This window comes from Coregonus clupeaformis, chromosome 36 (assembly GCF_020615455.1).
Source record: "Coregonus clupeaformis isolate EN_2021a chromosome 36, ASM2061545v1, whole genome shotgun sequence".
NCBI lineage: Eukaryota > Metazoa > Chordata > Actinopteri > Salmoniformes > Salmonidae > Coregonus > Coregonus clupeaformis.
The window spans coordinates 32,044,573-32,069,689 of record NC_059227.1 but is presented as its reverse complement, the minus strand read 5'-3'; the positions used below and the strand labels follow the sequence as shown (position 1 = coordinate 32,069,689).

The 25,117-nt window shown below is 44.9% G+C and overlaps 1 protein-coding gene across 1 annotated transcript in view; it reads right to left on the bottom strand.

The window, feature by feature from the left end:
* The window catches only part of LOC121552692 (protein eva-1 homolog C-like), a 155,115-nt gene that overhangs the window by 70,453 nt on the left and 59,545 nt on the right, over positions 1-25,117 (bottom strand). The window contains exon 5 of the mRNA XM_041865701.2: positions 13,918-14,061. Coding sequence (XP_041721635.1) covers positions 13,918-14,061 — 144 coding nt within the window. The remainder of the gene's footprint in view (positions 1-13,917; positions 14,062-25,117) is intronic.

Here is a 25,117-nt window from a genome sequence, read left to right as displayed (position 1 = left end):
GTGTGTGCACCAGACCATGTAGGCAGTGTCCACAGAGGAAGGTGGTGGTGGTGAGATAAGAAGAGTATCCTGGTGGGAAGGGGAGGTCTGGGCCAGGGGGTGTAGGGCTGGGGGTCTGGGTCACCTTGTGGGAAGGGGAGGTCTGGGACAGGGGGTATAGGGTTGGGGGTATGGGTCACCTTGTGGGAAGGGGAGGTCTGGGGCAGGGGGTGTAGGGTTGGGGGTATGGGTCACCTTGTGGGAAGGGGAGGTCTGGGACAGGGGGTGTAGGGATGGGGGTCTGGGTCACCTTGTGGGAAGGGGAGGTCTGGGACAGGGGGTGTAGGGCTGGGGGTCTGGGTCACCTTGTTGGAAGGGAAGGTCTGGGACAGGGGGTGTAGGTATGGGGGTCTGGGTCACCTTGTGGTAAGGGGAGGTCTGGGACAGGGGGTGTAGGGCTGGGGGTCTGGGTCACCTTGTGGGAAGGTCTGGGACAGGGGGTGTAGATATGGGGGTCTGGGTCACCTTGTGGTAAGGGGAGGTCTGGGACAGGGGGTGTAGGGTTGGGGGTATGGGTCACCTTGTTGGAAGGGGAGGTCTGGGACAGGGGGTGTAGGGCTGGGGGTCTGGGTCACCTTGTGGGAAGGGAAGGTCTGGGACAGTGGGTGTAGGACTTGGGATCTGGGTCACCTTGTTGGAAGGGAAGGTCTGGGACAGGGGGTGTAGGGTTGGGGGTATGGGTCACCTTGTGGGAAGGGGAGGTCTGGGACAGGGGGTGTAGGGTTGGGGGTATGGGTCACCTTGTGGGAAGGGGAGGTCTGGGACAGGGGGTGTAGGGTTGGGGGTCTGGGTCACCTTGTGGGAAGGGGAGGTCTGGGACAGGGGGTGTAGGGTTGGGGGTATGGGTCACCTTGTGGGAAGGGGAGGTCTGGGACAGGGGGTGTAGGACTTGGGGTCTGGGTCACCTTGTTGGAAAGGAAGGTCTGGGACAGTGGGTGTAGGCCTTGGGGTCTGGGTCACCTTGTTGGAAGGGAAGGTCTGGGACAGTGGGTGTAGGACTTGGGGTCTGGGTCACCTTGTTGGAAGGGAAGGTCTGGAACAGTGGGTGTAGGCCTTGGGGTCTGGGTCACCTTGTTGGAAGGGAAGGTCTGGGACAGTGGGTGTAGGACTTGGGGTCTGGGTCACCTTGTTGGAAGGGAAGGTCTGGAACAGTGGGTGTAGGCCTTGGGGTTTGGGTCACCTTGTTGGAAGGGAAGGTCTGGGACAGTGGGTGTAGGACTTGGGGTCTGGGTCACCTTGTTGGAAGGGAAGGTCTGGGACAGTGGGTGTAGGACTTGGGGTCTGGGTCACCTTGTTGGAAGGGAAGGTCTGGGACAGTGGGTGTAGGCCTTGGAGTCTGGGTCACTTGACAGTCTCACTGGGACCACCACAGCCAACACACTGCCATGCCACCTGATGTTTTTGTATTGAAGTATTGCTACAATATGATACAGTATACTTCATTGTCCCGAGGGGAAATTTGTCTTGGTCAATTGAAGGGTGCTGCTGTTTCTATAAATAATACATTAATACAAAGAATCAAACTGATGGTGTAATTTGATCTGTCAGATGTACAGTGAGGGAAAAAAGTATTTGATCCACTGCTGATTTTGTACGTTTGCCCACTGACAAATAAATGATCAGTCTATAATTTTAATGGTAGGTTTATTTGAACAGTGAGAGACAGAATAACAACAAAATCCAGAAAAACGCATGTCAAAAATTTTATAAATTGATTTGCATTTTAACTCTCCACCATGGCCAAGACCAAAGGGCTCTCCAAGGATGTCAGGGACAAGATTGTAGACCTACACAAGGCTGGAATGGGCTACAAGACCATTGCGAAGCAGCTTGGTGAGAAGGTGACAACAGTTGGTGCGATTATTCGCAAATGGAAGAAACACAAAATAACTGTCAATCTCTCTCGGCCTGGGGCTCCATGCAAGATCTCACCTCGTGGAGTTGCAATGATCATGAGAACGGTGAGGAATCAGCCCAGAACTACATGGGAGGATCTTGTCAATGATCTCAAGGCAGCTGGGATAATAGTCACCAAGAAAACAATTGGTAACACACTACGCCGTGAAGGACTGAAATCCTGCAGCGCCCGCAAGGTCCCCCTGCTCAAGAAAGCACATATACAGGCCCGTCTGAAGTTTGCCAATGAACATCTGAATGATTCAGAGGAGAACTGGGTGAAAGTGTTCTGGTCAGATGAGACCAGAATCGAGCTCTTTGGCATCAACTCAACTCGCCGTGTTTGGAGGAGGAGGAATGCTGCCTATGACCCCAAGAACACCATCCCCACCGTCAAACATGGAGGTGGAAACATTATTTAGTTTTTCTGCTAAGGGGACAGGACAACTTCACCGCTTCAAAGGGACGATGGACGGGGCCATGTACCGTCAAATTTTGGGTGAGAACCTCCTTCCCTCAGCCAGGGCATTGAAAATGGGTCGTGGATGGGTATTCCAGCATGACAATGACCCAAAACACATGGCCAAGGCAACAAAGGAGTGGCTCAAGAAGAAGCACATTAAGGTCCTGGAGTGGCCTAGCCAGTCTCCAAACCTTAATCCCATAGAAAATCTGTGGAGGGAGCTGAAGGTTTGAGTTGCCAAACGTCAACCTCGAAACCTTAATGACTTGGAGAAGATCTGCAAAGAGGAGTGGGACAAAATCCCTCCTGAACCTGGTGGCCAACTACAAGAAACGTCTGACCTCTGTGATTGCCAACAAGGGTTTTGCCACCAAGTACTAAGTCATGTTTTGCAGAGGGGTCAAATTCTTATTTCCCTCATTAAAATGCAAATCAATTTATAAAAATTTTGACATGCGTTTTTCTGGATTTTTTTGTTGTTATTCTGTCTCTCACTGTTCAAATAAACCTACCATTAAAATTATAGACTGATCATGTCTTTGTCAGTGGGCAGACGTACAAAATCAGCAGGGGATCAAATACTTTTTTCCACTCACTGTAGATTAGCTTCATAGCTAACTCCTACCTTTTTTTTTTTAAGGAAAACGTTTTCATAAAGTGCTTGACAATGAGTAACCCGGCTTAAACGAAGAGAAAGGAGCAGTACAGTGGCAAGAAGAAACCTAGAGGTACCAGACTCACAATAAAGGCTCATCTACCTCTGAATGTACAGGGCAGAGGCAATGTGTCTATGTCATTATACTATTAACACCTCGTTCACATATAAACACACCATTTCCTCCTGTGGGACTTGAGTCTAAAACTCTAAATGATGCCTGACGATAAAGGCAGTACAGAGTGTGTGTGTGTGTGTGTGTGTGTATGTGAGATCTGTGGGGAGACTGATGACTCATTCCAGGCCATTTACGGCCTTGTTATTGCTAAGGAGTGAGTCTATCCTCTCAGGGTTAGTGTGTGTGTGTAGCTGGTCATTCCTGGGATGTGTGTCACTAAGTTAGCAAATCATGCAGAGGACAGTTCTTCTTAATGGTCCAAGTCATGAAGCCACTTTTGACCCCTCACACACGTTAGCAAACATGCACACACATTCATAGATCATAAATGTTATCAGCCTTGAAAGAGGATACCCAAAAAGACAATTACCTCAAGCTCCTGGTGACTTCATGTCCAGCGTTTCCACAAGCACACAGAGTAGCTAGCCAAATAGAAAAAGTAGGTTCTAAATGGTTTGCCGAAGGAGCTCTAGTTTAGTGGCCTCTGGTACATTCTAATGTCTTAATTCCATATGAAATACACAGCCGAATTATTGAATAATTTATCGAGGTTACCTCCCAGATTGGAAAAAATAGTTGTGGTATTGTGTAGAAAGACATGACTTTACAATTTAAATTACTGAAATGTATGAATTCCGTTTATTGTTAGTTGTTTTGGATATTGTCTAGGTCTAGGCCTAGGCCTATATGATCAGGACTATTTTCTAAGTAAGAGAACATAGAAAATGTTTTAATATTTAACCTGTCTTCCCTTGAGAGAAAAGGCCCAGTGCAGTCAAATTTCCACACTACTGTATGAGGTTGAAATAATACTGTGAAATTGTGAAAATGATGATGATGCCCTTTTAGTGTTAAAGCTGTTTGGTGGGATGGAGTTTTGGCCTGCCTGGTGACATCACCAGGCGGTAAATTAGTTAATAGACCAACAAGAAAGAGTTCCAAACCTCTCTGCCAATAACAGCTCGTTTTCAGTTGTCCCCTCCCCACTCAGACAATTCCAAGACAGTCCTAGCAGAATTCTTGCTTGAGAAATTGCTCTTTGCTAAGAAGCTATTTTTGTTTCTTTTTGACCATTTAATTGACAACAATCACAGTAAAGTACTTAATTGTTACCCAGAAATGATTTGATATTGAGATAAAAATGGCTGCATTTAAAGTCTTATTTACAGTGTTACTGCTAACGTCATATGGAATTGTTTTAAGATGGCCATACCAAGGATAATTTAGCTATTTGATATAGAATTTTAGGACCCCTTTAGGTATCAATATTTTTTATAAAGCAATTATTTGATGAAACATTACATTTGGTCTTACTGCTATTAGCCCATAGAAATGCATTGAATAACAGATTCATACATGAAAAAACAGTCATTTTTTTTCTTTTTTCGTTTCTGTCCTATATCTGAGAGATAGAGTATAGGAAAGATCAGGAAATGATAAAAAATGGTTTACCCATATTTTACCTATTTATTTGGTACTAAACTACTTCCATATACACTATATGTACAAAACATTAGGAACACCTTCTTAATATTGAGTTGCACCCCCTTTTGCCCTCAGAACAGGCTCAATTTGTCGGGGCATGGACTCTACAAGGTGTTGAAAGCGTTCCACAAGGATGCTGGCCTATGTTGACTCCAATGCTTGCCCAAAGTTGTGTCAAGTTGGCTCAATGTCCTTTGGGTGGTGGACCATTCTTCATAAGAACGGGAAACTGTTGAGCGTGAAAAACCCAGCAGCGTTGCAGTTCTTGACACACTCAAACCAGTGCGCCTGGCACCTACTACCATACTCTGTTCAAAGGCACTTACAGTGCATTCGGGGAGTATTCAGACCCCTTATCTTTTTCCACATTTTGTTACGTTACAGCCTTATTCTAAAATGGATAAACATTGTTTTTGAAAAAAAGATATGTATACACTCACTAACTGTAAGTCGCTCTGGATAAGAGCGTCTGCTAAATGACAAAAAATGTAATCAATCTACACACAATACCCCATAATGACAAAGCAAAAACCTGTTTTTAGAAATATCACATTTACGTAAGTATTTAGACCCTTTACTCAGTACTTTGTTGAAGCACCTTTGGCAGTCATTACAGCCTCAAGTCTTCTTGGGTATGACGCTACAAGCTTGGCACACCTGTATTTGGGGAGTTTCTCCCATTCTTCTCTGTAGATCCACTCAAGCTCTGTCACGTTGGATGGGGAGCATTGCTGCCCAGCTATTTTCAGGTCTCTCCAGAGATGTTCGATTGGGTTCAAGTCCGGGCTCTGGCTGGGCCACTCAAGGACATTCAGAGACTTGTCCCGAAGCCACTCCTGCGTTGTCTTGGCTGTCTTCTTATGGTCGTTGTCCTGTTGGAAGGTGAACCTTCGCCCAAGTCTGAGGTCCTGAGCACTCTGGAGCAGGTTTTCATCAAGGATCTCTCTGTACTTTGCTCCGTTCATCTTCCCCTCGATCCTGACTAGTTTTCCAGTCCTTGCCGCTGAAAAACATCCCCACAGCATGATGCTGCCACCGCCATGCCTCACCGTAGGGATGGTGCCAGGTTTCCTCCAGACGTGACGCTTGGCATTTAGGCCAAAGAGTTCAATCTTGGTTTCATCAGACCAGAGAATCTTGTTTCTTATGATCTGAGAGTCTTTAGGTCCCTTCTGGCAAACTCCAAGTGGGCTGTCTGTGCCTTTTACTGAGGAGTGCCTTCCGTCTGGCCATTCTACCATAAAGGCCTGATTGGTGGAGTGCTGTAGAGATTGTTGTCCTTCTGGAAGTTTCTCCCATCTACACAGAGGAAGTCTGGAGCTCTGTCAGAATGACCATCTGATTATTGGTCACCTCCCTGACCAAGGCCCTTCTCCCCCAATTGCTCAGTTTGGCCAGTTTGGCCGGGCGGCCAGCTCTAGAATGAGTCTTGCTGGTTCCAAACGTCTTCCATTTAAGAATGATGGAGGCCACTGTGTTCTTGGGGACTTTCAATGCTGCAGAAAGTTTTTGGTACCCTTACCCAGATCTGTGCGCCTCTACACAATCCTGTCTCGGAGCTCTACGGACAATTCCTTCGACCTCATGGCTTGGTTTTTGCTTTGACATGCACTGTCAACTGTGGGACCTTTATTAGACAGGTGTGTGTTTGCCTTTCAATTTAATTTACCACAGGTGGACTCCAATCAGGTTGTAGAAACATCAAGGATGATCAATGGAAACAGGATGCACCTGAGCTCAATTTCAAGTCTCATAGTAAAGGGCCTGAATACTTATGTAAATAAGGTATTTATGTTTTTTATTTTTAATACATTTGCAAAAGATTCTAAAAACCTGTTTTTGCTTTGTCATTATGGAGTATTGTGTGTAGATTGATGAGGGAAAAAATGTACTTTATCCATTTTAGAATAAGGCTGTAACATAACAAAATGTGGAAAAAGTCTGAATACTTTCCAAATGCACTGTAAATATTTTGTCTTGCCCATTCACCCTCAATGGCACACATACACAATCTATGTCTCAATTGTCTCAAGGCTTAACAATCCTTCTTTAACCTGTCTCCTCCCCTTCATCTACACTGATTGAAGTGGATTTAATAAGTGACATCAATAAGGGATCATAGCTTTCACCTGGATTCACCTTGTCAGTCTATGTCATGGAAAGAGCTCCTAATGTTCCTAATGTTTTGTACACTCAGTGTATACTTCCATTAACTTTTTTAACTGGTACCAGGCTACCTTCAGATGAGTTCTGTGACATGTTCCTAACATGTAAGTGTTCGTGAGAGTCTCACCTTTCCATAGAGGGGTCATATTAGTGTGTAGCCCAAACTGTTCGGACGACCGATTTTCAAGATGTCTCACGGTCTGACAAACTCTGCCGTAGCTCACCCACCTTCCGCTGCAGATGCGCAAGGCCGCCATTGGTGGATGCGGTGGATTGAGACGCTGCCCATGCAAAAAACAGATATTTCTGGCTCATTGTTTCCCAAACTCAGTCCTCGGGACCCCGAGGGATGCACGTTTTGGTTTTTGCATTAACACTACACAGCTGATTAAAATGATCAAAGTTGGATGATTAGTTTATTATTTTAATCAGCTGTGTAGTGCTAGAGCAAAAACCAAAACGTGCACCCCTGAGGCAATGTTCCCTCTCTTTCTTTTCGGCACTGAGCAAATTTCTGGTCTGCTGAGTACAAACATACTTTCTGTGCAACTTCTGTTGTGCGTTTACTGTGAACACTGAGGCTGTACTCACTTTAAGTTACAGTTATAACAGTGGTCCCGTGTAGCTCAGTTGGTAGAGCATGACGCTTGCAACGCCAGGGTTGTGGGTTCGATTCCCACGGGGGGCCAGTATGAAAATGTATGCACTCACTAACTGCAAGTCGCTCTGGATAAGAGCGTCTGCTAAATGACTAAAATGTAAATGGTCAAGTAGGCTATTGTGGCTATTTGATCATAATGTTGGCCCATCAGAGTGGCCTACCATAAAAAGCTATGGAGAAAATGCATCCCATAACATTTGAACATAGAAAATAGCTGTTCTATCGTTAAGCCTACAGTAGCAGCCAATGTGTGGTGCTCAATGTGGACCTACATTCCATGAGACGTTTGAAAAAAAACATGTAGGGGTTGACATGAACCTGTTTATCCACTTGTCCTTCAGACAAGGAGGTGACTGAAAATGTTGTGTTGTTTGATGCAAGAAACCACTTTACAAAATAAAATGCATTATTATTCCCACACCATTATTACAGAGAATCATACAAATTATGCTACCTGTCTCAAAATACAACACTGCCCCAAAATACAACACGGCCCATTACAGAAAAAATGCTATTTACTGGACTTGGTTTTCAAAGACGGCTAGAAATGCACACGTTTTGTGCTCTTGTAGGAAGCAACTCCCCCATTGGTGACTAGAAATTAGCTATAACTGGGCTAATAACGCTACATGCAGCTCTTGCTTTGATCTCAAAACAAGTGCATCTACTCGCGACCACTCATGCTGTAAACACAGTCCAGTTCAAAGTGAATGGCACAGGTCCATATATGGCAGTGGTCTTTTGCATATAGGGATACTGCAGCTCTGATTGGTTATGGTGCACCGGTCTGTAGAGTATGGGCCTGAGTCATGCCTGTGAATGCAATAGAATCCTACTCCAACGCGCTCTGCCTACAAGGAAATATCTTGCATAGTTAGTTTTGTTTCGGTATGTTTCATTGAAAGTGGCTTATACCCGCGTTGATTCGGTCACAATTCGCACAGTAGAGGGAAACGTTGAGGACTGGGTTTCGGGAACCCTGCTCTATCTTAAACAGACGGAATTTGATGGTGATTTTTCATTATGCTAATTAGATTTATGCGGGGGTTCGGATATTGACTCTAGGGGGTCAAACCACATCAGGAAACCACTTTTGAGGTCTTGGAAAAATCAGAGAAATTTAGATTTTGGGGTATACTTATCCTTTAATTCAAGTGAGCACCTAGAGAAAGAGGCTGTTATTAAGGAGTGTTTTTGTAGTGCAAGTGATGGTAGTTTACAAAGCAAATACCCACTGGATTGATTTAAATAATCATGATATCATTCTGCCAGGTAAGCACAGGCTACTTTGTAGTCAACATTTAATTGAATTAGCATCATCTCTAACTGTTGCACAAAGTGGTAGACACATTCAACACAAACACACACACACAGGGTCGTCACCAGTTACCACAGCCACAAAGCCATATACCCCACCTATTTCTACAATCTCTCCTCTTAAAATGTTATTTTAAACTTAACCCTAACCACACTGCTAGCCTTATGCCTAACCCTAACCTTAAATGAAGACCAAAAAGCAAAATGTTGTTTCCCCCCCAAAGAAATCGATTTAGCCAATTTTGACTTTGTGGCTGTGGTAACTGGTGGAACCCACAGACTGGGGCATTCTCATTGCCTCTTCAGAAAGTTGCAGGAAATCCGATTCACTGTTAATTAATACATTTTCAATACATTTAGTTGATTCCCTACTAAGGTCAAACCTTTTTTGAATATTGTTGAATTCTGTTTTAATGCCTGGATGGCGCTAATTATCATATTTGGACCAGAATGAGGCTCTCCACTACCTACTGTTCCTGCAGTGATGATTCACCATCTTCATCGAATGTTTTCATCATTTATCTGCAGATAATCACCAAAAGGTCTAGGTCTACCAGTAGCCTATGCAAATTAGGAAGCCAAATGAATTGCTCTCACCGATGAGCTTCGGTGGGCTACACTGACTGACGAGACAAGAGTCACTCACTTTAGTGTCACTACGTTTACATGCACACCGATATCCCGTTTTCAGTCGGGATACTCAAGTATTCTGTTTTTGAGTTGACGCATATAAACATCATATCCCGTTTACAATAACCCGAAAAAGATTATGAGAAACCGGGATAAGATGCCTGGGATATGCTGAACTTAGATGGTATACTGTGGCATGTAAACATCTTGTCCCGTTTACTGTTGTTTTTCGCGGTCTGCGCAGACTCAGTTTCGAATCAGTAAATTGAAATAAATTCATTAGGCCCTAATCTATGGATTTCACATGACTGGGAATACAGATATGCATCTGTTGGTCACAGATACATGTATATTTTTTTTAAGGTAGGGGCGTGGATCCGTCTGTTGATTGTGGCCTGTGAAATGTTGTCCCACTCGTCTTCAATGGCTGTGCAACGTTGCTGGATATGGCGGGTACTGGAACACGCTGTTGATCCGGAGCATCCCAAACGTGCTCAATGGGTGACATGTCTGGTGAGTGTGCAGGATCTTTTATTTCAGCTCATGAAACATGGGACCAACACTTTAAATGTTGCGTTTATATTTTGTTTAGTGTAATTTCAGACATTTAGCAGGCCATATTATAATTTACGACATTCGGTAGGCCATTTGTTTGTCAACTATAGTTCCATACATGCCGCTTCTCTTCTGTCATAACGTGTTGCCCCAGAAGACTAAATACAGTAGTGCTCACCAGAATAATGTCTTACATCGACAGAATGAATGCATCAGTAATCTAGTTAACACCGGTAAAGTTGTCTGTTTCGTAATGGGACGGGGGGGGGGGAAACGCAATAACTCCAAAACAGTGGAATGATTGGTCCTGTGCAAAATGTCCAAATGACATCAGTTTGACCGGTTTTAAGGAAATGAAAAGCTGAGAGAAGAATGCAAACAAGTCTTCAGTTGGTCATCAATATGTGGTTGAAATACTGTCTGCTTGCACAACAGTGTCAAGGATAACACATTCGATGCTGAAAGAAAGTCAGCAACATGTATCATTTTACTGCAAGAAATGCATAATTCTGAAGGAGTTAATATTATATTACGCTACATATGAGAAGTTATAGGCCTACAGTCCATGTATATATTTCAGGTACTATTCCATTTAACCCATATGAACTTAAATGAGGAAAAATTGTGTTTATTAATGTTTACAGGGATACTCGTGAGCGGGTTATCAAAGGTGCATGTAAACAGCTTATCTTGAATAAGACCATAAGTGGGATACGACCTACTATCCGGTATACTGTGTGCAAATAAACATGGTTACTGTCTGGCAAGCCTCTGCTAAGTCCCCAACAACCGGATGTTCCGGTTTTCAGGGGAAAATGGAAAGAGAGCCTGTGATGCGACTTCCGCATTTGATGGTTAACAACGCGACACTCCATCTTAACTCCTCCTCCACATTTATTGGATTGGTTGAACAGTGCAGAGAACCTCCCCCGACAGTTATTTTGATTCTCGTCAAGACCAATATGTAGTGGATCTAGTTTCAGACATTTCTTTTACGCCTGCTACTTTAGGTTAGGCAAGCCCCGACATCCTTGGAAAGGAAACCTAGGAAATCATATGGTTTACTTGTCCCGATGCGATACCATGGACATATAACCACATTGCATAATTTATGAATGGCAAAGGGATATAGGAGACTTCATTCAGTCAGTTCCACACCTTTTATAAACTAGTCAACACTTGCTGTTCAGTTGTCAATCAAAGCACAGTAAATAGCCTATGCGCCATGACTCCCTGTGGCTGGCTCAGTGAAACACAAAAAAAATAAAAAAATGAATGTGCCAGAAAACAATAATTAGGCTAAGTGGATTCCGGCTCATCCCACTTATATTACACGGGACCTGCAAATTGACGAGCTTCATGCTCTGTCCCCTCCGTGTAAAGAAATTTGACTGCAACCAAGCCCCGCGCGCACAAATTGTACCGGGAGGCGGGACAGACTTCTCTTTGTGACCGACAGGCGCCTATCCTATCAATAGATCGCTAGAAGGTGCTTGAAACTTTTAAATGAAAAGTAGCCTAGTTAATATGAAGTGGAATAAGTATCCGGCTGAAAATGAGTCTGTAACCTGCTCAGACGACGGCAGTCGCTAACGGACAACACTGCAAATGATTTCTCCATGCCAAAGTCTCCCCTCTCCCCCTGCACTACACCCCCGCCTCAACACACACACTCACTCCTTCTCTCCAGCCGTTACCCTACATTACACCTCCCCCATCCTTTCTTTTCCTTCCCTTTTTTCACGCCATCCCTAAACACTCTACATCTCTGGAGCTGTTCAGGACTCTGGCACTCTGGATATCAACCTGCAGACGAGGAGGGTCAGACAGAGATTGAGAAGAATCTCAAATCTCACTTCTACTGTTGTTCTATTGATAGGCACTGGACAGCTCTTGTTCTGATAGGCACGGGACAGCTCTTGTTCTGATAGGAACTGGACAGCTCTTGTTCTGATAGGAACTGGACAGCTCTTGTTCTGATAGGAACTGGACAGATCTTGTTCTGATAGGAACTGGACAGATCTTGTTCTGATAGGAACTGGACAGATCTTGTTCTGATAGGAACTGGACAGCTCTTGGAGAGCATTCAAACGGTGTTCGGGACAGACGTTGATCAGCATTAGGGGGTTGTGTGAGAGTTTGTGGGTTAGGTGGACACACACATGGGGTGGTTGGGGGTTGGTGTGTGTGTGTGTCGGTGCTGACATGTCTGGCCTGAGAGGCTCCAGACGCTGGCATTGATGGATCAATCCCTGGATCAGCAGGCATCTGGACAACGTGTGTGTGTGTGTGTCCATTAGTTTATGAATGTGTGTGTTAACTAATTATATCGTGCCAGCTCAGGATTAGCCTGGGGGTGTGGTGGCTGAGTAGACCGAGACGAAACCCGTCTCTCTTCCGTCGAGACAGAGAGCAGAAACTAAACTGTTCAAACATGAGCAGTCGAGCACCACTCCTACAAATACCAGACAGTCATCAGACATACATGATAAATAGAGAGAGAGAGCAAGAGAGACAGCAATACAGAGGGAGACAGACGGACAGACAGCTAAAAGACCGGAAAAAAAACTTGGGACACATACGTAGCTGTATTAATGGGCAGCAATCCACATCAGCCCCAATCTACATAGATGAGCACACACACAGAGCATGAGGTCTGATACCAACAGGCTCAGAGAGACGTTCTATCTACAAGCCATCAGACTGCTGAACACTTGAGCTGGACTAACCACCTGCACCAGCTTTCAGCACACATGCACTCACTCACGCATGCATGCACACACACACATCACAACTGCTGCTACCAGACTCTTATTATGATTGCTAAATACTTCCCAATTTAAACACTTGTCCACCAATCCCCTCTTCCCCAAAACATGTCTAAATATTAGACTATAAATTGTGCCTTCCTGTATTATACTGATGCTAAAATATTTATTATATTCTACTGAGACATTTACTTTATGTTCGTATTCTTATATTTCATTATTTATTATTGTTGTTGCATTGTCCAGAAGGAACCTGCAAGTAAGCATTTCATTGGACGGTATATACCAGGGTTCCCCCAAGTTCTCTGAGCAAAGAAGACTAAAAACACCAGCCAATCAGCTCCAACTGATTAAGGAAATCTGTTCCACAGTGTTCCCACGCATAATAGAGAGATATACAGTACCAGTCAAAAGTTTGGACACACATACTCATTCATGGGTTTTTCTTTATTTTTACTATTTTCTACATTGTAGAATAATAGTGAAGACATCAAAACTATGAAATAACACATATGGAATCATGTAGTAACCAAAACAGTGTTAAACAAATCAAAATATATTCCATGATTCTGCAAAGCTGACATCAAGGCAAAGGGTGGCTACGTTAAAGAATATAAAATATACAAATATAGTTTGATGTGTTTAACACTTTTTTGGTTACTACATGATTCCATGTGTTATTTCATAGTTTTGATGTCTTCACTATTATTCTACAATATAGAAAATAGTAAAAATAAAGAAAAATCCTTGAATGAGTAGGTGTGTCCAAACTTTTGACTAGTGCTGTGTGTGATCGTATACAAATGTAAGCAAGGTGTGAAAGGACTGTTTTAATCTAATATTATATCTGTTTGGGCTTCTTGCGATCAATTTGCAGTCTACAAATGATTTGTAATTATGTTCTGGCCCACTGACCATATGCTCAAGAAAAACATCGGCCCTCGGCTTAATCTAGTTGATGATCCCTCGTGTTTATACTGTGTGTATCTCGTATGACTAATAAAACATGAAACTTGAGAGAACAGCTCTCCCTAGTGTCCACATAAGGAAGTGCTGACTAGGTGTAGTGTGAAAGAACTGCAGCCGGTACAACTGGAGACTCACCACAGGTGTAGATGACACTAAGGTATTTCCTGGTGCCAGAGTAGCAGGGGTCCCCGAACTCTCGCTTGGACGCCCGGACCAAACAGCTCTGTTTCCCCTGACAACGGGCCGTCAGCACCTGGAGAGCCAAGTCCGAATGGCAGTCTAGAGAGAGAGAGAGAGAGAGAGTGAGCAGGGGGGAGAGAGAGGGGGAGAGGGAGAGAGAGAGGGGAGAGGGAGAGGGGGAGGAGTGAGAGTGGGGAGAGGGAGAGAGAGGGGGAGAAGGAGAGAGAGGGGGGAGAAGAAGAGAGAGGGGGGAGAGAGAGGGGGAGGGAGAGAGAGGGGGAGGGAGAGAGAGAGGGGGGAGGGAGAGAGAAAAATAGGAACTCTATGATTCCATAGAGAATTTTATTTATTTTATTTATTTCACCTTTATTTAACCAGGTAAGCCAGTTGAGAACAAGTTCTCATTTACAACTGCGGCCTGGCCAAGGTAAAGCAAAGCAGTGCGATAAAAAACAACAACACAGAGTTACATATGGGGTAAACAAAACATAAAGTCAAAAATACCACAGAAAATATATATACAGTGTGTGCAAATGTAGCAAGTTATGGAGGTAAGGCAATAAATAGGCCATAGTGCAAAATAATTACAATTTAGTTTTAACACTGGAATGATAGATTCTAGAAATGTTGTGCAAATAGAGATACTGGGGTGCAAATGAGCAAAATAAATAACAATATGGGGATGAGGTAGTTGGGTGGGCTAATTTCAGATGGGCTGTGTACAGGTGCAGTGATCGGTAAGGTGCTCTGACAACTGATGCTTAAAGTTAGTGAGGGAGATAAGAGTCTCCAGCTTCAGAGATTTCTCCAGCTTCAGGTCTCGTAGGACGCATTCGCTAATATTGACATACACAGGGCACAGGACTGCACAATCTGCAAGCCATATGGCACCTTACAACTGTACATTCTCAACAGTCTTTATACCTGTGCATACATTCCAAATCATTTAGCTGGGCGGATTCTTATACTTTTTCACAGATTTATGGCTTATTAATTCCTATAGGCAAGTATCAACTGTCCATAATGTCTATTCACACCATCATATAGATATATTTATATTCCTGACTGACGTTGCTCATTCTGATATTTCTTAATTCCTTTCTTTTCATTTTGGGTATTTGTGTGTATTGTTTTGTATTGTTAGGTATTACTGCACTGTTGGAGCTAGAAACATAAGCATTTAGCTGCACCTGCGATAACATCTGCAAAATATGTGTACGCGACCAATACAATTTGATTTGATTCAGCAGATATTGTGTTATTTCTCTCTCTCTCTCTCTCTGATTATCGGTACTTCATAGGGACACAAAGGTCTTCAAGAGACTCTGTCAACACTAACTGGGATCATTTTCAAGACTCAAAGTAGAGAGTAGGGAGATCCCCCAGAATATTTATTTATTTCACCTTTATTTAACCAGGTAAGCTAGGGGACATCTCAGACACACTCTACTCCACAAAGGGTCTGTCCCCCCGATACCCCTGTCCAGACCCATCCCAGGGACATCCTGGGGCCCCTTGTCCAGACCTATCCCAGGACCCCTGTCCAGACCCATCCCAGGGACATCCTGGGGCCCCTGTCCAGACCTATCCCAGGACCCCTGTCCAGATCCATCCCAGGGACATCCTGGGGCCCCTGTAAACCCTGTCCACCATCCCAGGACACCTGAAAAGTGTAGACTATCCCAGGACCCCTGTCCAGACCCATCCCAGGACCCCTGTCCAGATCCATCCCAGGACCCCTGTCCTGACCCATCCCAGGACCCCCCCCCCATGTGAAAAGGGACACCCGATGTCATGTAGGGGGTGGATAGGAAAGGGGTGAGAAGGAGGAGGGGGACACACAACCACCTGTTAGAGTGATGGATGGGGGGGGGGCTCATACATCACCACTAAGCGCCTGCCAGATCCCCCCTGTCGTCCCTGACCCTGTTGTGTGTCCACATCGGTTGAAATGGCCTTTAAAGTATAGAAACTGTGTGGGACTATGTATTATATATGTTACTGATGTGCTTTTAATGTTTGAACCACAGAATCAAGTTTGAACCACAGAATCAAGTTTGTACCACAGAATCCCAGAAGGACTGCTGTAGTAGTAAAGGAGTCCTGGGCCCATTACCACAAAGCATCTCAAAGTAGGAGTGCTGATCTAGGATCAAGCCCCCCTGTCCATTAAACAGTATTCATTATGATCTAAAAGGTAAAACTGATCCTAGATCAGCACTCATACTCTGAGACTTTATGAATACGGGCCCAGGGCTGCGTTTCCAAGGTCTAATAATGTTTTGCATTACCAGATGGGTAGGGTTTGCAATTTCGGGACTATTCCATACATGGAAATTCCATTGGTTTCACTGTGCCAGGCTAGCCCAATCAAACACATTTATAAGTATTTGAAAGAAAACAAAATTGACTGTTTGAACCCAGGTCTGGTCGGGACACCAACAAAGACTCTGGAAATGTTGTTGTTAACCCCTGGTTCTGGAGGACGCCCCTAGGAGGACATGGACCATAAAAACCCTAAACAGACCAAGTAGAGAGAGACGGGAGTTCCCTTTGAAAACAGACCCTACTGGACTCTCTCACAGTGTGTGTGTGTGTGTTCATGTATGTGTATGTGTATCTGTGTGTGTGTGTACTCTCACACTCCAGCCCCAGAGAGATGAGAGAGGACAGGCCAGCACTCACACGTCAACAGACTCAGGATGAATGATGATGGGGGTCACAGGTCAAATAGCCCAACTCAGGAACTAAAGAGCAACACTGACACCAGTTGAATCCTTTCAAGATGCATTGTTCCTTCCTCATTTATTTGAGGTAATCACTGATCTGATGTGACAGGATTGGAGGAAGCTAGGGTAGTGGAGACCCCACTTTCACTTATCCAGTTGTGTTATTACTTGATCATTTAAATAATAATATGGGCATGTAGCAGACATTTCAATACAAAGCAACTTACAGAACAAGCAACATTAACTAACACATACCATATATAATCAGTCTGTGTGGTCCATGCAGGAATAAACCCACGACAGCCCCATGCTCTAACCCAGTGATCCATTAGAAACTCAAGTAAAGGAGTAAGTCAAGGTGGAAGAGTGAAAGTATTAAAACTGAGGAATCCTCTTATGAATCACCATAAACTTCATTCCAGGTGGGTAGTGAACTATGCTATTTAGAAACATCAGTCAGGAAACCCCAGCAGAATGCCATCCCAACGTCAGCGTCAATCCCGGAGAGGCTGCCAGCCGGATGTTCCTGGAACGCTCCCAGCCGGATCAGACACGCTGTAATTTCCCACTAGGATGTGTCGGCCTGGCAGGTTATGGGAACGTTGTGGGAACGTGGTAACCAAAACTGAGTAATTCTTTCACACCTCAATAGGTCGCAGCTTTCTCATTGGACCCCCACAGCCGCACACACAAACAAGCATGCACGCACACACCCTTTACTAACTCTCTCCCTGCACAAAACTAGTTACACGAATCGCCAGTGTGGCAAATCCTTACATACAGCATGCTTGCAGTTGAAAAGCACACCTCAAAACCACTCGGTGTGTTTGAAAGAAAACAGACTATTTGAACTCCGGGTCTGTTAGAAAGTAATTTCAAAGGGACCACAACACACCTTGATCCGTTCAGTTTGTTTGTACCACAACAACATGGCCTATTCTGTCAAGCTGCATAATCGTGTTCTGTATTCATAGATACACCATCCATAGACTGTGAGTGACATTCATCACAGTAACTAACATAGATATAGAATCCATACACTGTGAGTGACATTCATCTCACTAGCACATATATAGAATCCATACACTGTGAGTGACATTCATCTCAGTAGCACATATATAGAATCCATACACTGGGTGTGACATTCATCTCAGTAGCACAGATATAGAATCCATACACTGTGAGTGACATTCATCTCAGTAGCAGAGATATAGAATCCATACACTGTGAGTGACATTCATCTCAGTAGCACAGATATAGAATCCATACACTGTGAGTGACATTAATCTCAGTAGCAGAGATATAGAATACATACACTGGGTGTGACATTCATCTCAGTAGCACAGATATAGAATCCATACACTGTGAGTGACATTAATCTCAGTAGCAGAGATATAGAATACATACACTGGGTGTGACATTCATCTCAGTAGCACAGATATAGAATCCATACACTGTGAGTGACATTCATCTCAGTAGCACAGATATAGAATCCATACACTGTGAGTGACATTCATCTCAGTAGCACAGATATAGAATCCATACACTGTGAGTGACATTCATGTCAGTAGCACAGATATAGAATCCATACACTGTGAGTGACATTAATCTCAGTAGCAGAGATATAGAATACATACACTGGGTGTGACATTCATCTCAGTAGCACAGATATAGAATCCATACACTGTGAGTGACATTCATCTCAGTAGCACAGATATAGAATCCATACACTGTGAGTGACATTCATCTCAGTAGCACAGATATAGAATCCATACACTGTGAGTGACATTAATCTCAGTAGCAGAGATATAGAATCCATAGACTGGGTGTGACATTCATCTCAGTAACATATGACTGTAATAGGATGATGTATGAGCGTATGCCATAACTCCTCTCACACAGACAAGCAGTTAGAGATAGATCATACACACACAGAGACATGTGTGTATATATGTTTATGTGTGTGTGTGTGTCTTGGCATAGCTCCAGGACCGGGCCTAATACTAAGACCAAATAGACCTGTCTTATGCTCAGTGGGCAAAACCGGTTGCAATAACATCAGACTGACGTCATGGTCAGGTCGTAGTCTGAATGTAAAAGGACGTTTTTTAGATGTTTTTAGCTTCCAGAAACAGACGCCTTTACCTGGTTGTATCAGTCACTTAAACAAGATAACATCACGATATGACGTCTTTCCCAGGCGCCTTGATTTCTTCATGGAGAACTCAGTTCAATAGATCTTTATTTTCAGTGAAAGGCAAAAATAATTAATTAAATGGTTGTAATCTGACATCGCATATCAGAAAAATTATGTCCCTTGATAACTTTTTGCCCGCTGGGTAACCGTAGAGGAATTCAGTGTAAGGTTGTGTTTGTTGCCACGGCAGCCACGCTGGTTGTGTTGTAGTTTGTTTGTGTGTGTGGTCCTGTCAGGGGAAATGCCAAGTTCACCCGCTCTGGAATGCAGCAGACAGGGCTATGCCAGCAGGTGTGAGTGTGTGTGTGTATCTGTGGACGTGTTTAACTATACCAACTGGGTCAAATGCTATTTCTAGGGGGTTTAGGGTTAAGGTTAGAATTAGTGTTAGGGTAAGAATTAGGTTTATGGTTAGGAGCTAGGGTTAGTTTTATGGTTAGGTTTAGGGTGTTAGGGAAAATAGGATTTTGAATGGGACTGAATTGTGTCTCACCACAATGTTAGTTATACAAGACCGTGTGTGTGTGTGTGTGTATAGTATGTGTATGTTTATGCACATGTTTTCCCCCAGAGGGATTGTATTTTTTATGTTGGCGACCCCACTGCAGTTCCTCTTAAACCCACTAGCATTGCAATGCTTTGCTATCATCAGTATCCAATGCCAGAGAGCGTGGGTGGACCTGGATGATGTCACTCGTCTCAGACATGAGTGTTGTTTTTGGCCGCTCCAAGTTCCAATAGGGTGAAAGAAGCGAAACACACACAGATGAACACCGTGTCCTGAAACTAGGTACAATAACACACACCTTTCCTTGGAATTATCCAAAACACACACTCCCACAACTTTCCTTGAACCTCCCAGACAATGGGTGGACATGCTTACCGGTAGCTGAAGCACCCGTCTCCTCTTCCACTATGAGTCATACTTGAATACCATTGAACTTCACATTTTACACACACACACACACACACACACACACACACACACACACACACACACACACACACACGTTGAAGCGTACACACTAGACCTAGAAGATGTCCTAGAACTAGGGTTATAAAGGAGGGTATATATTAATGGAAACTTTCAAAGGGAGGATATACAGTGAGGGAAAAAAGTATTTGATCCCCTGCTGATTTTGTACGTTTGCCCACTGACAAAGACATGATCAGTCTATAATTTTAATGGTAGGTTTATTTGAACAGTGAGAGACAGAATAACAACAAAAAAATTCAGAAAAACGCATGTCAAAAATGTTATAAATTGATTTGCATTTTAATGAGGGAAATAAGTATTTGACCCCTCTGCAAAACATGACTTAGTACTTGGTGGCAAAACCCTTGTTGGCAATCACAGAGGTCAGACGTTTCTTGTAGTTGGCCACCAGGTTCAGGAGGGATTTTGTCCCACTCCTCTTTGCAGATCTTCTCCAAGTCATTAAGGTTTCGAGGCAGATGTTTGGCAACTCGAACCTTCAGCTCCCACCACAGATGTTCTATGGGATTAAGGTCTGGAGACTGGCTAGGCCACTCCAGGACCTTAATGTGCTTCTTCTTGAGCCACTCCTTTGTTGCCTTGGCCGTGTGTTTTGGGTCATTGTCATGCTGGAATACCCATCCACGACCCATTTTCAATGCCCTGGTTGAGGGAAGGAGGTTCTCACCCAAGATTTGACGGTACATGGCCCCGTCCATCGTCCCTTTGATGCGGTGAAGTTGTCCTGTCCCCTTAGCAGAAAAACACCCCCAAAGCATAATGTTTCCACCTCCATGTTTGACAGTGGGGATGGTGTTCTTGGGGTCATAGGCAGCATTCTTCCTCGATTTTGGTCTCATATGACCACAACACTTTCACCCAGTTCTCCTCTGAATCATTCAGATGTTCATTGGCAAACTTCAGACGGGCCTGTATATGTGCTTTCTTGAGCAGGGGGACCTTGCGGGCGCTGCAGGATTTCAGTCTTTCACAGCGTAGTGTGTTACCAATTGTTTTCTTGGTGACTATGGTCCCAGCTGCCTTGAGATCATTGACAAGATCCTCCCGTGTAGTTCTGGGCTGATTACTCACCGTTCTCATGATCATTGCAACTCCACGAGGTGAGATCTTGCATGGAGCCCCAGGCCGAGGGAGATTGACAGTTCTTCCATTTGTGAATAATCGCACCAACTGTTGTCACCTTCTCACCAAGCTGCTTGGTGATGGTCTTGTAGCCCATTCCAGCCTTGTGTAGGTCTACAATATTGTCCCTGACATCCTTGGAGAGCTCTTTGGTCTTGGCCATGGTGGAGAGTTTGGAATCTGATTGATTGATTGCTTCTGTGGACAGGTGTCTTTTATACAGGTAACAAACGGAGATTAGGAGCACTCCCTTTAAGAGTGTGCTCCTAATCTCAGCACGTTACCTGTATAAAAGACACCTGGGAGCCAGAAATCTTTGTGATTGAGAGGGGGTCAAATACTTATTTCCCTCATTAAAATGTAAATCAATTTATAACATTTTTGACATGCGTTTTTCTGGATTTCTGTTGTTGTTATTCTGTCTCCCACTGTTCAAATAAACCTACCATTAAAATTATAGACTGATCATGTCTTTGTCAGTGGGCAAACGTACATAATCAGCAGGGGATCAAATATTGTTTTCCCTCACTGTATGCACATTTGTTTTTAGTGATACAATCTTTATCAAACAAAAACATAGATATGTAAAAACAAAAGCATACATACTACTGGTCTAAAACAGAAACATTCATATCTTAAAAAGAAAAACACAGTACATATCTAAAAACACTAACGTTATTTCAGTCGCACACGCACCTCTGTGTAAACCGATAGATTATCCGTTGAGTCGGAGGGTATGAAAACAACCCTGTGGAGCCTAAACATGGTGTGTGTGTGACTGCTGCCAAATATCCCTCCTGTGTCATTTCCTGACATTGAAGTGCCTCGTCACCTCAGAGGCCTCTGACTTGGACTGTTATCATGAAGACAGCCAGAGAAGGGTCAAACACACTAATTGTTCCAGAACTGAGAGAACACATACCATGGGATTTGTCAGCCTACTTCAAGATACTTCAAATACTTCTAACAAACAATGTTGGGATCACTTCATTTCTTAATTCAGTCAAACATTGAAAAATCTTTGTAGAAAATCTGTGTGTGTGTGTGTGTACACTATGTCGGCGGGCAACCGTAGGGTGCATGTGACGCGTCTAGTGCAGTAGTGCCTAGGTAGAGGTAAGTTGCATGCCCACTTACCACGTGCTTGCATACTCTCGCTTAAAGCTTGCTGCCGCCCGCGAGCCCTTGTGGTGAATTGGGGAGCACCTTCATGCATAAGTCTCCCCTTGCCGGTACAAAACCTCTCCATGACTGGGCCTCCTCGCGGTGGCACACGTTAACTGGTTGTCTTGAAACTCCAGGCTAACCCGGCAAGGGATCTCGGAGCAGCAGTGGGCCCCAGAGATGCGTCTGTACAGGCCCACCTCTGTGTGGACACGTCATGGCAGCCATCAACCACTGTTCCTGCTGCCTTGTGGGTTAGTCTGGTACGACAAAGGCTAGGGGAGCACACCCTGAGAGAAAAGCAGCATGCTGGCGATGCGCGGTAGGCGGACGCCGACAGACTGGGGATCCGGCAGCCTCCTGCAGCTGTGGAAGATACTGGTCGTCCTGGGTTTCCCCACTTGCCACTGGAATTTCACCTTCCTACAGTGAAGTAGTGCTGTTGGGGATTGCGCACCCTCAGCTGCACTTTAAATAACCTCCTTTGCGCAGGTATCCACTTCTGACCTCGGTGAAGCCATCAACCGGAAACCGGACTAAAGTCAGGCGGCGTTGGGGTGTCTGATGACGGGGGCAGGAGTGAATACACTGGGAGCCCTTAATCAGACCCCTGCACGCCAGCGGCACAGGACTATTATGGTCGCCAGCAGCTGAGACTTGAGTGGCAGTTGCTCTCGGCAGACCCCTGTGTGACTGAGCAGCCCTATTTAGGAGCCACACTGCTCACCCCAGCTGGGGAGAGGCCTAGAAAAGGTAGCCTAAAAATTGCCCACTCACTCCATCCTGGATAGGCTACCGCACCTATCGGGAGTTCCACTCAGCGGTCGAAAAATGCTAAAGAAAATAATTCCCCTGAAACTGGCGACATGGAACATCATAACTCTTTTGGAAACTGACGATAATAGCGAAAGACCCCATCGGAGAACAGCAAAGGTGCTACAACATTGACATTGCTGCCCTGAGTGAGACCAGGTTCCTGGATGAAGTTTCCCTGAAAGAGGAGGGAGAAGGCAACACCTTCTTCTGGAAAGGTTACCCTCTGGGTGGACAACATCAGCACGGTGTGGGACTGGCAATTAAGAACAGCCTTTTACCCAGCGTCACCAAAACACCTGTCGGCATAAGTGAAAGACTCATGTCTCTCCGTATCCCCCTACCCAAGATGCGTTATGCTACTCTTCTCAGTGCATACGCACCAACGTTACCATCTGAAAATGAGGCAAAGGACTGCTTCTACCAGTCACTAGATGAGGCCCTTCACCACATCCCTAGGAATGACAAGATCTTTCTGCTGGGTGACTTCAACGCTAGGGTGGGACAGAACAACAGGACATGGAGCGGAGTGCTGGGTAGGCATGGTGTTGACCAGGTCAATGAGAATGACATGAGACTGCTAACTCTATGTGCCGAGCACGATCACATTGTCACAAACACCTTGTTCCAGCAGAAGAACAAATATAAAACATCATGGATGCACCCACGCTCCAAACACTGGCACCTGATCGCCTACGTCACAGTGAGACGTTCTGACACTAATGACGTGCTGCTGACACGTGCCATGAGGGGTGCAGAATGCTGGACAGATCACTGTATGATACTTGCTAAACTCCAGGTGAGAATACGTCTCCCCTCCAACGCCTGCAGAAGTCCAGTAAGAGGTGTCTGCACTGTATCCGGCTTGAGAAAGCTGCAGTAAGGGACGAGTTCCGTCGCTCTCTCGCTGAAAGGCTGAGGGAGACTGAGCCTCTTCTGAGCGCAGAGGACCCCATGGACCAGAAGTGGGCATCTATTAGCTCAGTGCTCTATCAGGCAGTGGCCCACTCCATTGGCTACAGAGGTAGGAAACATCAGGACTGGTTCGATGAGAACTCTGACACCATCAAAACCTTACGGGACAATATGCACAAAGCGCACAGGGCTACTCTCAACAGCCCCACATCTGCTACCCTCTGCAAGCAATGGCATGCATCACGCAAGGAAGTGCAAACAACCTGCTCTGCAGAACGAATGGTAGACAAATAAGGCACAGGAAATCAAAATGTATGCCGACAAAAACGGCATGCACAATTTCTACAACTCAACTAAAGCAATCTATGGCCCTAGAAGTCGCTCCATCACCCCCCTGAAAACAGCTGATGGTCGGACTCTCTTGAAGGACCAAAACCAGATCCTGATGCGGTGGGCTGACCACTTTGAAGCACTACTCAATCAGCACTCTCCTACAGACCACTCCATCCTGGAAGAACTGCCTGTCCGTCCACCCATTCAAGACCTCCACCATTCGCCAACCTTCCAAGAGGTGTTATCAGCTATCCGTTCCATCAAGAACAACAAGGCTCCTGGCGCTGACAGCATCCCGGCAGAGCTACTTAAGAAGGGAAGGGTTTGGGACCGGGAGATCGTCCCCCGAACAGTGGCGGGATGCAAACATTGTCACCATCTATAAGAACAAGCGTGACAGGTCCATCTGCGGTAACATATCCCTTCTGGCTGTTGCCGGCAAGGTCCTGGCCAAGGTGATGCTACACAGGGCTGGTGAACAACGTCACAGAGGAACTGCTGCCAGAGTCACAATGCGGCTTGTGATGTCACGAGAGGCTGTGTCCTGGAGGGACGTTACATCCCCCTGAGGTGGCTGCAAACCCAGACAGCTATGGCTCCATCTGCTGGTATGGTCGGGAACTCCACCCCTCTATGGCCAATCTTCCCACGCAGCTGAAACAAATGAGGAGCTGATGAGCTGAAGGTTGGGGAAGGGAAGAGACACAGTCTCCAACCTGGGCTCTCTGGAGAACAAGAGTGCTGCACGTCCACTTCCATGAGGAATATAAGGAGTTGGAGATACTTACCTTTGGGAAATACTCACCTTTGGATATATGCACCTGTGGAAATACGTGAGAGACATTTGGAAGGACTTTTTGCTGGGTTGGCCACTAGCTGCAACGT